This window comes from Oncorhynchus mykiss, chromosome 15 (assembly GCF_013265735.2).
Source record: "Oncorhynchus mykiss isolate Arlee chromosome 15, USDA_OmykA_1.1, whole genome shotgun sequence".
NCBI classification, from domain to species: Eukaryota; Metazoa; Chordata; class Actinopteri; order Salmoniformes; family Salmonidae; genus Oncorhynchus; species Oncorhynchus mykiss.
The window spans coordinates 19,358,422-19,372,780 of record NC_048579.1 but is presented as its reverse complement, the minus strand read 5'-3'; the positions used below and the strand labels follow the sequence as shown (position 1 = coordinate 19,372,780).

General features: G+C 37.8%; 1 protein-coding gene across 2 annotated transcripts in view; it reads left to right on the top strand.

The window, feature by feature from the left end:
• The first annotated feature begins 375 nt into the window (after positions 1–375).
• The window catches only part of LOC110489741 (rho GTPase-activating protein 18), a 50,381-nt gene continuing 36,397 nt past the window's right edge, over positions 376–14,359 (top strand). Inside the window, exon 1 of one of the 2 annotated variants that reach the window (XM_021562590.2) lies at positions 376–652. In XM_021562590.2, the coding sequence (XP_021418265.1) occupies positions 510–652 (143 nt within the window). In that variant the 5' untranslated portion in view covers positions 376–509. Of the gene's footprint in view, positions 660–14,359 lie in introns of both variants that reach the window. The other variant, XM_021562591.2, reaches the window with a different exon arrangement.

The following is a 14,359-nucleotide window of genomic DNA, read 5'->3' as shown; positions in this document are numbered from 1 at the left end:
GAACTCAGGGGAGACCATAGCAGCACAATGACAGATGAGGTGGTGGTTCTATAATCTCTCAACTGACTGAATGTCAACAAAGCAACTGCACATGTAAAACATTTATGAAAAGGGGCATACCTAGGGGCATACAAAATCTCCACTGACCTTTCAAATCCTGTCACTTAATGAATTATATATTTATTCAGTTATATGGAAAGTATCTAGAACAATACACAAGAGGTTGAAGCACGAGCTAAAATAAACACGTGTACTAATGTTGACATTTGCCCATAGGCTTATCTCATTTACATATGGAAGCGAAACGTTTTATGCAAATAAGCTGATTGGACGTGCGGCATGAGAGCGCCTTACGCTCGACCCAGTGGTGTCGGATTTCACCGTGAGCAGGCGAGAGAGTGGCAGCGGTGGATCGCTTTATTTATTTTCTGTAAAGAGTAGCGTAGCGACTGCCCAATGCGAAGTACACTAAACCACGCAGGTTACAATAGCCAGGCGCCTACTTTGGTATGATACTTTGGCGGTCAGCGATGGAAATCATAGACACGGGCAGTGTGATTTTAACAGCTTACCATTCATACTCACCGTCCAGGATACATTTGGTGGATGAGGGCTGTGCGACTCCGCTGGCTCCAAGACACTCTCCTTGCAGGTAACTGGTACGCCAACTAATCTTTGTTGTTGAAAAAAAACTACAGGAGAAATTAACAAGATGTATATGAACTGTTTAACAACTACCATGGTGTTAGTATCCATATTCTTTGATGTAGCTTTTAAACAAATAGGACTGGGTAAGGTGCTCTGTGAGCGTGGGAAAAAAATTGGGTCTCCGCAATCAGTTTACTGCCTCTCTACTTGCAGTGATGATGAGTAGCCTAGCCTAGATCTATCCAAAAAGCTTTAAAGATGTTAATGCATTTATGGAATTGTTGCATTGGTTTCTACTGAAATGTCTTGATGGTTTCTGTATACAACCACCATATATATGGGATTGCAATAAGAAGACACACTATTGGATGCAATAAGATGACACTCTATTGGATGCAATAAGAAGACTCTATTAAATGCAATAAGAAGACACTATTGGATGCAATAAGATGACATGCTATTAAATGCAATAAGAAGACACGCTATTGGATGCAATAAGAAGACACGCTATTGGATGCAATAAGAAGACACGCTATTGGATGCAATAAGAAGACACGCTATTGGATGCAATAAGAAGACACGCTATTGGATGCAATAAGAAGACACGCTATTGGATGCAATAAGAAGACACGCTATTGGATGCAATACGAAGACCACGCTATTGGATGCAATAAGAAGACACGCTATTGGATGCAATAAGGAGACACATGCAGGATGATGTTACTTGCTGGCACTGATTTTTGAAGTCAGTTTTACATTGTAGGTTCTGATGGGTATAGGCCAGGATTTGGGTATGGTTACCTGACCTCAAATCAACAATTTGAACAGCAGGATATCTCAAACTGTTCCGTCCTTCCCTTGATTTGGTTTGTTGCCTAATGAATACGACCGTGGATTGTTTGGACTGCAAACTGACTTAACCTAGCTGTGTGTATGTTAAAGTTGGCTGTATTTTACGTCATTGGCAGAGCTACATTAATTTGACTTTGAACTGGAATAATTATTGATGGAGTGCTCTGTGTCTGTTATGGTGTTTGGAGTTGGAAAGTAACCACTGTACTGTAAATGTAGTCTTCAGACAACTTTCATGGTCTCTCTGGCTCTTTCCCCATTCTAACTATGAATTAATTACATCAACTGTGTGTGTGTGTGTGTGTGTGTGTGTGTGTGTGTGTGTGTGTGTGTGTGTGTGTGTGTGTGTGTGTGTGTGTGTGTGTGTGTGAATATTAGACCAAAAGAAGGAAGATTAAATATTACTTGTACTTATATACATTTTATTGAACCTAAATCAGACCATGAGCCAGGAAAATGAACTCGCGCACATCATTGACTAGATGTTCTGTTATTTGAACACTTTCTTTAGAATTCACTCTATTTCCAAGGATCTGTGTGAGAGCTGTTGACTTGTACGGTGGTGGGTACAATACATCATGTCTGTGCTGACAGTATGTTCCATTTGCTGCCCCACCTGAACAACTCAAGAACATCTAATCTCCCAGTATGGCCAGTTTGCCCAGATGCTTGCTTTGTTTGGCCACTTGTCCCCAGTGTGCGTGCGCATGTGTGCCTGTGTGTCATCGGGGGATGATGATAGTGATGTCAGCCCCGAGCTACCCAGGGTCAGGCACCGATAAAGGAGACAGCCTTGTCTTGTGTGGCATGCCAAAAGGTTGGCGCACCCACATCCATTAGGTCTGAAAATATTTACATTATCCGAGACACATTTGGTGTTTACCCTTAGATATTTTGAGGTCCTTAGATATGTCAAATCGGTCTTGCTCTTGAATTAATTTATGCTTTTTTTGTGTGAAAGATTATCTGTTTTTCTGTGGGTGTTATGGCGGAAATTGTCAAAATATTTTGGGGTGATCATATCTGATGGCGGTTGTGTGTTGATAAGACAAAAACTGCTACCTGTTTTCACATGGAACTATGCTTTGGCTACCAGTACAAGGTTAGATAAATATTAAGGGCATGGTGGTTCTCTGTCTCTCTGCTGTTTATACAACTGTATCAGAACAGACAGTAGGCAATCTCTTATGTTCATTTTGTATGTATCTACTGTATGTACTGAAGCAACTAACAGAGGAATACTTTTTTACGACAACCATTAGTCATTATGAGTGATTCCGTATGAAACCAGGACAAAAAAATAAGTATCTCTGCTACTTTTTAAAGTTTTGATCCAATTTGTACACATTACCAACAGAGTGAATGGGAAAATAGATTCAAAATGTTCGCCCTCTGTTGGTGATTTGCTAAATGTGTCATGATACAAGTAAAAGGTGGGCTGTGATGGGTTACATAGCCTATTGTGCCAATTTCTCTGTATAAAATGGGTCATCATTTTAATAATAGCAAATATCCCACTCTGGAACTTTTACATGGCTGTAGAGTATATTATGTTATGTATATTATGTTCTCTATATAGATCGTTTTTTTTTTTTCAAGAATTAATAAAAAAATATTTTATTTTAAAATTGTGTGTATATATATATATATATATACACACACACACACACACACACACAAGTATGTGGACACAATTTCAAATGAATCGATTTGGCTATTTCTATGGCTTTTCATGGCCGAGCAGCCGCACACAAGGCTAAGATCACCATGCGCAATGCCAAGCGTCGGCTGGAATGGTGTAAAGCTCTCTGACATAGAACTCTGGAGCAGTGGAGATGTTTTCTCTGGAGTGATGAATCACACTTCACCAACTGGCAGTCCGACTAACGAATCTGGGTCTGGAGGATGCCAGGAGAACGCTACCTGACCCAATGCAAAAGTGTCAACTGTAAAGTTTGGTGGAGGAGGAATAATGGTGTGTGGCTGTTTTTCATGGTTTGGGCTCGGCCCCTTAGTTCCAGCATACAATCACATTCTAGACGATTCTGTGCTTCCAACTTTGTGGCAACAGTTTAGGGAAGGCCCTTTCCCGTTGCAGCATGACAATGCCCCCGTGCACAAAGCGAGGTCCATACAGAAATGGTTTGTCGAGATCGGTGTGGAAGAACTTGACTGGTCTGCACAGAGCCCTGACCTCAACCCCATCGAACACCTTTGGGATTAATTGCAATGCTGACTGCGAGCCAGTCCAAATCGCACAACATCTGTGCCCGACCTCACTAATGATCTTGTGGCTGATTGGAAGCAAGTCCCCACAGCAATGTTCCAACATCTAGTGGAAAGCCTTCGCTGAAGAGGGGAGGCTGTTATAGCAGCAAAGTGGGGACCAACTCCATATTAATGATCTTGGTATGAGATTTTCGACCAGCAGGTGTCAACATACTTTTGAGAGAGGGAGAGATGTAGCACCTACAAATGAAACATTATGGAGTCTTAAAAAGGCCTGGGAAAGGCCAAAATGTCATAAATATGCCAACTTTGATTCAGTATTTCTCAATTAGGCTTTTAGATGCAAATGTCAATAAACCTTCAAAGGACCATTCTATGGATAAAATTTAGTGAATAATAAAAAAATTATTGTCCTGGTATGCAACCACTCTTATGCCGTTATCATCATGCCATTATCATCATGCCATTATAGTCATGCCATTAAAATTGGATTACTATTCATCTCAAGATTTGAGAAATAACTTTTAAGCAAGGAGAGTCTGTCTAAGAACAGAAGTCTGTCTGGAATCAAGTTTGCCATATTACACCAGGACAATTCATCAAAACATCATTGACACTCACTGCTTTAGCTGTTATAGTTGTATTTCATCCAGGCCACTGAAGCCAGTGCTTTTGGGAGGGGGTTAGTCTATTTTTAGGAGAGCTCAGCTTTCACTCTTGACTGCTTTATTGGCCCACTTCATGAACCATTTGATTTATAGTCTCAAATGAATCTCCCTATCAAACACTGTCTGAAGTGGCACAGAAGGTAACGATTGTTGGCCACATAAATCAAAGGCTATTTATTGTAAAGGACACAGCTGGTCATACCACCACGACTGATGATGTGATAAAATAGAAAAGTGGCACAATTTTTTAAAATCATTGGATCAGATAAAACAGAGGAGTGTGCTGCTATACACTGAGATTGTGTGTGTCTCACTTCCAGGTAACATAATTCCCACCTGCTAAAGGCTGGAGATGTTTGTGTGTGTGGGTCTGTGTACCTTTTGATGTGTGTGCTGACGTTCGTTTCAGCACCGGCACGTGGGTAGGGGCATTTGGGTCACCGGCAGGATTACTTTCAAAGCTTATTCCCATAGAGTTGTGTGTGACACACAATGGTAACCTCTGGTACTCGGGTGTCTCCCTATGAATGTGCCTATTGTAGCCGGTGAAAGACAAGCTCTCCGCTCTCAACCGCCTTTGTGATAATTAGTGGTATTGATAGCTGCAGGGTGTGCTGTTGGGACTACAGAGCTGTTTTCTCACACACTCACACTACTGACATCTGTGGACATCCATATTGGGTGGCTATTTTTGGTGTTTTGAATACTTTTTTGGGGGGGGTGACTGTTTTGGCCTTTTGAACGACTGTGTTCTGGTTTTAGATGACTGTATTTGGATGACTATTTTAGGTTTGGATAACGTTTAGATGAATGTATTTAGCTTTTTGGATGACTTTCCTATTTTTGGGTTATGCACATTCAATGACTGACTTTGTCAATAAACTCTTTAATCGAAAAGCCATCCTGGCGCCAATCTATTTACAGTTGAAGTCGGAAGTTTACATACACTTAGGTTGGATTCATTAAAACTTGTTTTTCAACCACTCCTCACATTTCTTGTTAACCAACTATAGTTTTGGCAAGTCAGTTAGGACATCTACTTTGTGCATGACACAAGTAATTTTTCCAACAATTGTTTACAGAGATTATTTCACTTAATTCACTGTATCAAAATTCCAGTGGGTCAGAAGTTTGCATACACTAAGTTGACTGTGCCTTTAAACAGCGTGGAAAATTTCAGAACATGATGTCATGGCTTTAGAAGCTTCTGATAGGCTAATTGACATCATTTGAGTCAATTGGAGGTGTGGATGTATTTCAAGGCCTAACTTCAAACTCAGTGCCTCTTTGCTTGACAAAATGGGAAAATCAAAAGAAATCAGCCAAGACCTCCGAAAACAGTTGTAGACCCCCATGGGAGCAATTTCCAAACGCCTGAAGGTACCACGTTCATCTGTACAAACAACAGTATGGAAGTATAAACACCATGGGATCACGCAGCCGTCATACCGCTCAGGAAGGAGACGCGTTCTGTTTCTTAGAGATGAACGTACTTTGGTGCGAAAAGTGCAAATCAATCCCAGAACAACAGCAAAGGACCTTGTTAAGATGCTAGAGGAAACAGGTACAAAAGTATCTATATCCAGCTCAGCAAAGAAGAAGCAGCTGCTCCAAAACCGCCATAAAATAGCCAGACTACGATTTGCAACTGCACATGGGGACAAAGATCGTACATTTTGGAGAAATGTCCTCTGGTCTGATGAAACAAAAATATAACTGTTTGGCCATAATGACCATCGTTATGTTTGGAGGAAAAAAAGGGGATGCTTGCAAGCCGAAGAACACCATCCCAACCGTGAAGCATGGGGGTGGCAGCATCATGTTGTGGTTGTGCTTTGCTGCAGGATGGACTGGTGCACTTCACAAAATAGATGTTATCATGAGGATAGAAAATTATGTGGATATATTAAAGCAACATCTCAAGACATCAGTCAGGAAGTTAAAGCTTAGTCGCAAATGGGTCTTCCAAATGGATAATGACCCCAAGCATACTTCCAAAATTGTGGCAAAATGGCTTAAGGACAACAGAGTCAAGGTATTGGAGTGGCCATCACAACACCCTGACCTCAATCCTATTGAACATTTGTGGGCAGAACTGAAAAAGCATGTGCGAGCAAGGAGGCCTACAAACCTGCCTCAGTTACACCAGCTCTGTCAGGAGGAATGGGCCAAAATTCACCCAACCTATTGTGGGAAGCTTGTGGAAGGCTACAATTTAAAGGCAATGCTACCAAATACTAATTGAGTATATGTAAACTTCTGAAAGAAAAAAAACTGAAATAAATCATTCTCTCTACTATTATTCTGACATTTCACATTCTTAAAATAAAGTGGTGATCCTAACTGACCTAAGACAGGGAATTTTTACTAGGATTAAATGTCAGGAATTGTGAAACACCTTAGCCAAATACATTTAAACTCTGTTTATGTAAACTTCCAACTTCAACTGTATGTCCTATACTTCAACAAACGTGTCAGTTGTCGATGGTAGCTTTTCTGTAAAACACTTCCCATTTCAATGTAGGGAAATTCCACGGTGACAGAGTGATGTTGAGATGAACTTCTTTCACTTTAAAATGTATGCCAAACAAAATCTTTGATTGCTAAGTTTAACAAACTATACACCGATATGCAGAAGCCTACTTTTAACAATTGCCACATCATTTGACTAAAACACACTTGAGGAACAGTGCAGATGCTAAGTTTAGTAACAGAATGACAGTCAAATCTCCCTTAGTTTGTGACCATGTTTTAAAAAATAATGTTAAATATCTATTCTGAATTAAGATTCGAAGAAAGATTGTGGTGTCAGCTATGATATGAAAAATATCTTTCTGTTATGTTTGTTACTTAGTACAGTAAGTGAAGTATGTTTTGTCCATATAAATTACATCAAATTGATCAGAAATAAGTCATTTACAACATGAACAATTGTAGCTGGAAACGGCAGATTTTTTATGGAATATCTACAAGGCGTACAAAGGCCCATTTATCAGCAACCATCACTCCGGTGTTCCAATGGCACATTGTGTTAGCTAATCCAGTTTAACATTTTAAAAGGCTAATTGATCATGAGAAAATCCTTTTGCAATTATGTTAGCACAGCTGAAAACTGTTGTGCTGATTTAAAGAAGCAATAAAACTGGCCTTCCTTAGACTAGTTGAGTATAAGGAGCATCAGCCTTTGTGGGTTCAGGCTCAAAATGTCCAGAAACAAAGCACTTTCTTCTGAGACTCATCAATCTACTCTTGTTCTGCGAAATGAAGGCTATTCCATGTGAGAAATAGAACAGAACAGCGCAAACTGGCCCTAACCAGAATATAATGAGTGGGAGACCTCAGTGCACAACTGAGCAAGAGGACAAGTACATTAGTGTCTAGTTTGAGAAACAGACGCCTCACAAGTCCTCAACTGGCAGCTTCATTAAATATACCTGCAAAACACCAGTCTCAACGTCAACAGTGAAGAGGCGACTCCGGGATGCTGGCATTCTAGACAGAGTTCCTCTGTCCTGTGTGTGTGTACTTTTTCCCCATCTTAATCCTTTCTTTTTATTGACCAGTCTAAGATATGGCTTTTTCTTTGCAACTCTACCTTCAAGGTCAGCATCCCGGAGTCACCTCTTCACTGTTGACATTGAGACTGGTGTTCTGCGGGTACTATTTCATGAAGCTGGAATCTTTAACGTGGAAAGGGGAAAAAGTAATATTATTAGTTTTTCACAAGCAAATCAAGATGGGCTATGAGCTGAACAGTAGACTATTTATACTGGCATGTTTTATTTACGAGATAAATTGGACCATGCCAACTGCCAGCCACAAAAGAAAATCAGCCAGAATGTTTTTCGATATGTTGTAAATTTGAAAATGAATTATGCCCTTATTTCAGATTACTCTGATGTTTGTCAAAAGGGGCGGCAGGGTAGCCTAGTGGTTAGAGCGTTGGACTAGTAACCGGAAGGTTGCGAGTACAAACCCCCGAGCTGACAAGGTACAAATCTGTCGTTCTGCCCCTGAACAGGCAGTTAACCCACTGTTCCTAGGCCGTCATTGAAAATAAGAATTTGTTCTTAACTGACTTGCCTGGTTAAATAAAGGTAAAATAAAATAAAAAATTACTCTGATGTTTGTCAAAAGCTCTTGACGAATACCGCGAGGACGATACGTAAAGCTTATTAAAGATCAGTGATACGATCAAGAGCAGTGTGCGGTTTCCTTCCTCTTTTTCCTCATCTTATCCGGCTGTTGCCATGCACCTGCAAAAAAGATAGCTCTGATGTGTGAGTGCTTTTTGACCTTTGAATTTGACTTTGCAAACCACAAGAGGGCTTAATGGGAGTCTATTTCTTTGGAGCCTAGACTTATTTTTAAATAACTTAGCCTACCTCAGCCAGTTATGAGTCTTATCAGCCTTATCAGGCCTACTTATATTTGCAACTGGTCAAAAATGTATCATCCTACATAAAACAATAATTTAAAGAAAAACAGTCTGCACATTCGAACTAAAACAATGTAACTAAAAAGAAAGCGCACATTTGTAATTTCCAAAAGTAATTGGAAAGGTAGATACAAATTATGTATGACATTGTGGTTACAATAAAGAACGTAGCCCATCATACAAATGATTCCAATGAGCAGGACAATAGACTTTTTATAGCCCTGCTACTGTTGTGAAAATCCCTCAACTTGCAATGTATTCAATGCTAAAGTACTCTAAAGAGTTACATTTCTAACTCAAAACAGCATTTATTCATCAACATCTTTATGCTTTCGTTAAATCTTCTTGATCTTCTTCCTTTTTTTCTGTAGCAATTTTGAGCAAATTGCTCAAGGGCAACGGCTGATTAGTCTGTGAAGATGATGTTATTGAATGTCTTGGCAGCTTTGATCCATACCTGGGCCTGCAGGACACAACATTCTTTGTTTATCATTGGGTCAAAACTACAGAACAATACAAAACAAGCAAACACACATGGTTAATGTTCTGAGAATATTTTTTAAATAATATATATATAAATACATTTAAACAATCTTACTGAGCCGTGATGCCTGCAGATTACAGATTGCCTTTGCTGGTCACTCATCATCTTCATTCATCAGTGAGTCAATGGCTTGAATAGTCATTGACTCACTCGCGCGTTGAAAAGTGAAGAGATGGCGTCACAATCCATGCCAGGCACACCTTTGAGCTCTGGAACTCCACCTCCGACAAGCAGAGTTAACATATAGTATGTGGTGGGTTCGTCAGGTTTTTGGTTCACCCTGACATTTCCATTCCTCTTCTGACAACAGAATTCAACCAACTGCTCATAGGGCACAGCAAGGACCGCCCAGACCGTTATGCTGTTTTGCTATTCCAAGGATGTATAACCGAAGAGAGATACCACGAGTGGGCACAGAATACATAGCCTTCCCGCTGTGGCCGTCTATTTCAGCACCGTTTTCGCTCTGCTCTGAGACAAGCATGGAGAAACTAAAATGTTCAAATATTCCATGATATTCTTAAGATATGTGTTGACTGAATATAAGCAAGTGATGTCTGCTAAATAATCAAGTTAGATTTCTCCAGAAATAAATTATTCTAATAACTGGCTTTATTTACAAATTAGTGAGAATATCTCACCCCATGTTCAAAAATTGCCTTTTTGTCGCTCACTCTAGGTTAAATGAAAACTAAATCTCCAAAATGTCCTTACTTTTTAAACAAAGCGATTATTATTATTATTTATTATTATAATAATTATATATAATGATATATATATATATTATAATTATATTATTATTATTAATGATATAAAAGCCCCTTAGATATTCTCACAGATCCTAACGGAAAATGCCCCTTAGATATTAATAAAGAGTCATCCAATCCTCTAAATGTAATTATTGGCAGAGAGTCACATCATTTAAAAATATATTTTTAGATATACTGTTAAAAATAGTGTAGGTCTTATTTATTTAAAGAGCATATTGAAGTTAAAAGCAAAAGCCTACAACTATTTTAGCACTGTTTCATGCTGTTCTGAGACAAGTACGACACAGGGATTCTTTAGCTAATTAGCCCAGTACTGTACTGCCGGATATCACGTTGTACAGCGCCAAATTTTCCGTTCCATCCTAACAGAAACCCAGAGGGTTTTTCGTTTTTTCATGGAATAGGTACACCATAATATTAATCTAATTAATTAAGCAAGTACCAGTCAAAAGTTTGGACATACCTACTCATTCTACATACCTACTCAAGTATATTTCTATATTTTTACTGTTTTCTACATTGTAGAATAATAGTGAGACATTACAACTGTAGCAGGTGTAGCCCATCATGCAAATGTTTCCTATTAGCAGGACAATATACTTTTTATTACCAGGCTACTGTTGCAATGTATTCGATGCTAAAGTACTCTAAAGTGTTACATTTCTAACTCAAAACGGCAGTACAGTAATTATTCATCAACATCTTTATGCTTTCGTTAATAAAATAACAAGAAAAAGGACATTCAAATGTGGATGTTTATATTTAACTTAATCTCCATTTGGGTATTGGTTAGACAAGAATAAGAAAATTAGGGTGCAGAAATGTATGCTCTTAGTGTAACCTTTATTTAACTAGGCAAGTCAGTTATGAACAAATTCTGATTTCAAAATGCAGATGTTGATTTACTTATGGATCTATAACGAATTACTATGGGGATCAATATCACTGATTTACAGAAATATTGGAATAAAGTTGTCCCTTATGTAAGGAATTAGACTTTTTTAATCATTATTTTATTAACGAAATGTGTTTATTTATTTATTAGGCTACCGTGCAGTCTACAATAGATACTGTAGTTAACAGTATCAGATGTTGATTGTTATGGATCCATAACGAATTTCTATGGAAATAAATTTCACTAATTTAGAGAAATATTGGAACAAAGTTGTCTAATGAAGGCCAACAATTGAGAATCCTCTAGTCCTGTAGCCTGCTCCCAAATGTCATGTTGTACATCGCCATATTTTCCATTCCATCCTAACGTAAACCCTGGGTGTTTTGTTTTTCTCTGAATAGAAACACCATAATATTAATCAAATTAATATATTTCTTTAAAATCAATCCCATATACTATGTTATTACAAAAAAGGTTTTAACTTCTCTGATAATGCCAATACGGACTACTATTAAATGCTTTTCAAAGATGCCCTCTGGTGGTCAAACTAGCATTAACTTGAGGTAACAGAAAAAATGGCTGAGAATTAAATGACGTGCCACAGAATGCTGCGGCAGCACTTAAGGTGTGCTGCAGAATGACGCAACGTTTAAAGGAGGAACCACTGTAAAACATGACTCTCCTGTAGAATTTGTAAAAAAAAAAAAATATTGTAGAATACATTCTATACATTATACTGGATTAAGCGTACATTTTTGTTAACTGTAATTTTGTTCGTTATGTTCCAACACTCCATGTTGCGCCAATATCAGTTATTCTTACTCTTGGTTCCAATAGTTTATTTTTTTTCTAAGAGGTTGTCAGTTGGACATGCTCTCTGCAAGACTTTGTATATCTTTGTATATCTTTCTTCCATGTTATAGTGTTCTTAACTATGAGATATTAATGTTCTTAGCGCCATCCTTTTGAAATCAAATACGTTAAGATTCTGGGGATGAGCATGCGCATCTTCAATATGTACCCATTGTTCCTCTTTAGTGCGTTTTAACAATATGTCGCAAGTAAAATCCTTGGGTGGCAAGTTGACACAATTCCAAATCTGGAAGGTTAAAACCCCCTCATTTTGGGACACTTTACTATTTATTTTATGAGTTTATTTGCTCAGATGAACTCTGTTATGGCCGAGTATACTTTTTCTTCGGTGGGGTAATTTGTATTACCGAAATTAAATATAAAACTTTGGGAGCCAAGCATTCTATAGAAGTTTATTCTACCTGTAAGATTTCTGGGAAGATTATTCCATTTAATTAGAAATGCTTTCATGTTGACTAATGGGATAAAGTTATCTTTATATCACAGGAGGTTGGTGGCACCTTAATTGGGGAGGACAGGCTTGTGGTAATGGCTGGAGCGGAATTAGTGGAATGGATTGTTTCTATGTTTTTGATGCTTTTCCATTTGCGCCGTTCAAGCCATTATTGTGAGCTGTCCTCCCTTCAGCAGCCTCCACTGCTTTATGTTTTTGTTGTTTGTTGTCACTTTTATAGAATACGGCTTTGTAGTAATATAAAAAACTAAATAGTCTCAACAGCAGTGATTGCTGTAGATCATTAATTATTATTTTTTGTTTTCCTATTGCCATTATTTCTGTTTTTTCAATGTTAACTTTATATCCTGAGATTTTTGAATATATTGAAAACCTTTTTAGTAAAGGGGACATTGAGTTTTCAATATTGGTCAGGTATATCAGGAGATCGTCTGCAAATAAGTTTAGTTTATATTCGTCTTTACTGATACATGTTACGTTTGGGTCCAGTCTAATTTTTTTCTGCAAGCGGTTCAACTGCCAGTGCTAACAGGAGGTGGGGAGAGAGGACATCCCTGTCTCGTGTCCTTTTCTAAAGAAAATTAATCAGATAATATATTATTTGTGTATATTTTTGCTTTAGGATATTTTAAACAATATTTTTATTATTTCAGCTGTAAAGTTGAATGCTTCCAAAGTTTTGAATAGAAAAGAGGCCTTTTTGGCATCAACAGCCATTATTGATAAATCAACATTGTTTTTTAGCATGTTATATTATACCAAAACCTGTTCTTGTATTTGTTTGTAAGTGCCTATTTTTAATAAACCTTGTGATTAATATGTAGCAAGTACTTTTGCCATTCTGTTGCTTATGAGTTTTGTTATTATTTTATTGTCACAATATATTACATTTATGGGTCTGTAATCTGCAGCGAAATTTTCCCCTGATTTTAATATAACTGAAATAACTGTTTGATACATGGAACTCTGAAGCACTGAATTGAGTGATGTGTTGTCATTTGAGTAAATAGGGGTGCTACTTTGTCCCAGAATATGAAATAAAATTCTATGGGAAAGCTGTCCATCCCTGGTGCTTTTCTCCATGTGGATGTTTTAACAGTGTCTATTCTTTTTGGGTGATTTCCATTTTTCGTGATTTATTTTTTATCTGCTGATAGTTGTTTCAGTGTTATTGAGTCTAAGAAGGCTGCTGGACCAGTCCAACTGTTATTTAATTGTGATTTATATAGATTTCCGTAGAAGCTTTGAAATGTGTTATTAATAGTGTTGTTTCTAGTTAAAGCATTTGTATCCCTATCTTTTTAAAATTATAACTGGTTTGGCATGTATTCGTTTTCTGAGGGCTGTGAGGTAATAATAATAGTTCCTGTCTGGGTCTGATCGAATATAGCTAGAATTCAATTTAAAACATCAAATCAATGTGTAAGGTACAATTCAAAATGAGAAAACATCCTCCTTGGTCCATATGCTGGGAATAGGTGAAAAGGGTGTATTCTTATTTATCAGGATGCTTACACATCTGCTGTTACTACAGCAAGTTGCAGCTTAGGCCTTCCAACCCAGCTCCTCTTTAAATATTTCTAATTGTTTTAAATGTAGCTCTTGCAGAAAAAACGTCTGCTGACAATATCTTTAAATGTTCAAGAACCTTATGCTTATTTTTTCCATCATGAAGCCCATGCACATTCCATATAATACGTTACATTTGTTGGCCTTCAATTCTATACAGTTAAAGTTAACCTTGTCTGTTCCGTCTGTCATTTATTTATTTTTTATCAGACATACCATATGAGGGCGGCGGACACCCCATGGATATGGAAGAGAAATAGTATAAATACTTAGTTGTTGTATACATTACGTATTTAAAATGTGTGAACATGTAGCCTGAGCAAACATTTAACAGAAAACACACAAATAACATAAAGCAAGTACTTCTTTGTACTTTGAGGCATTATGCCTTTTTTAGGGCTTTTAACCTCCTGTACCAA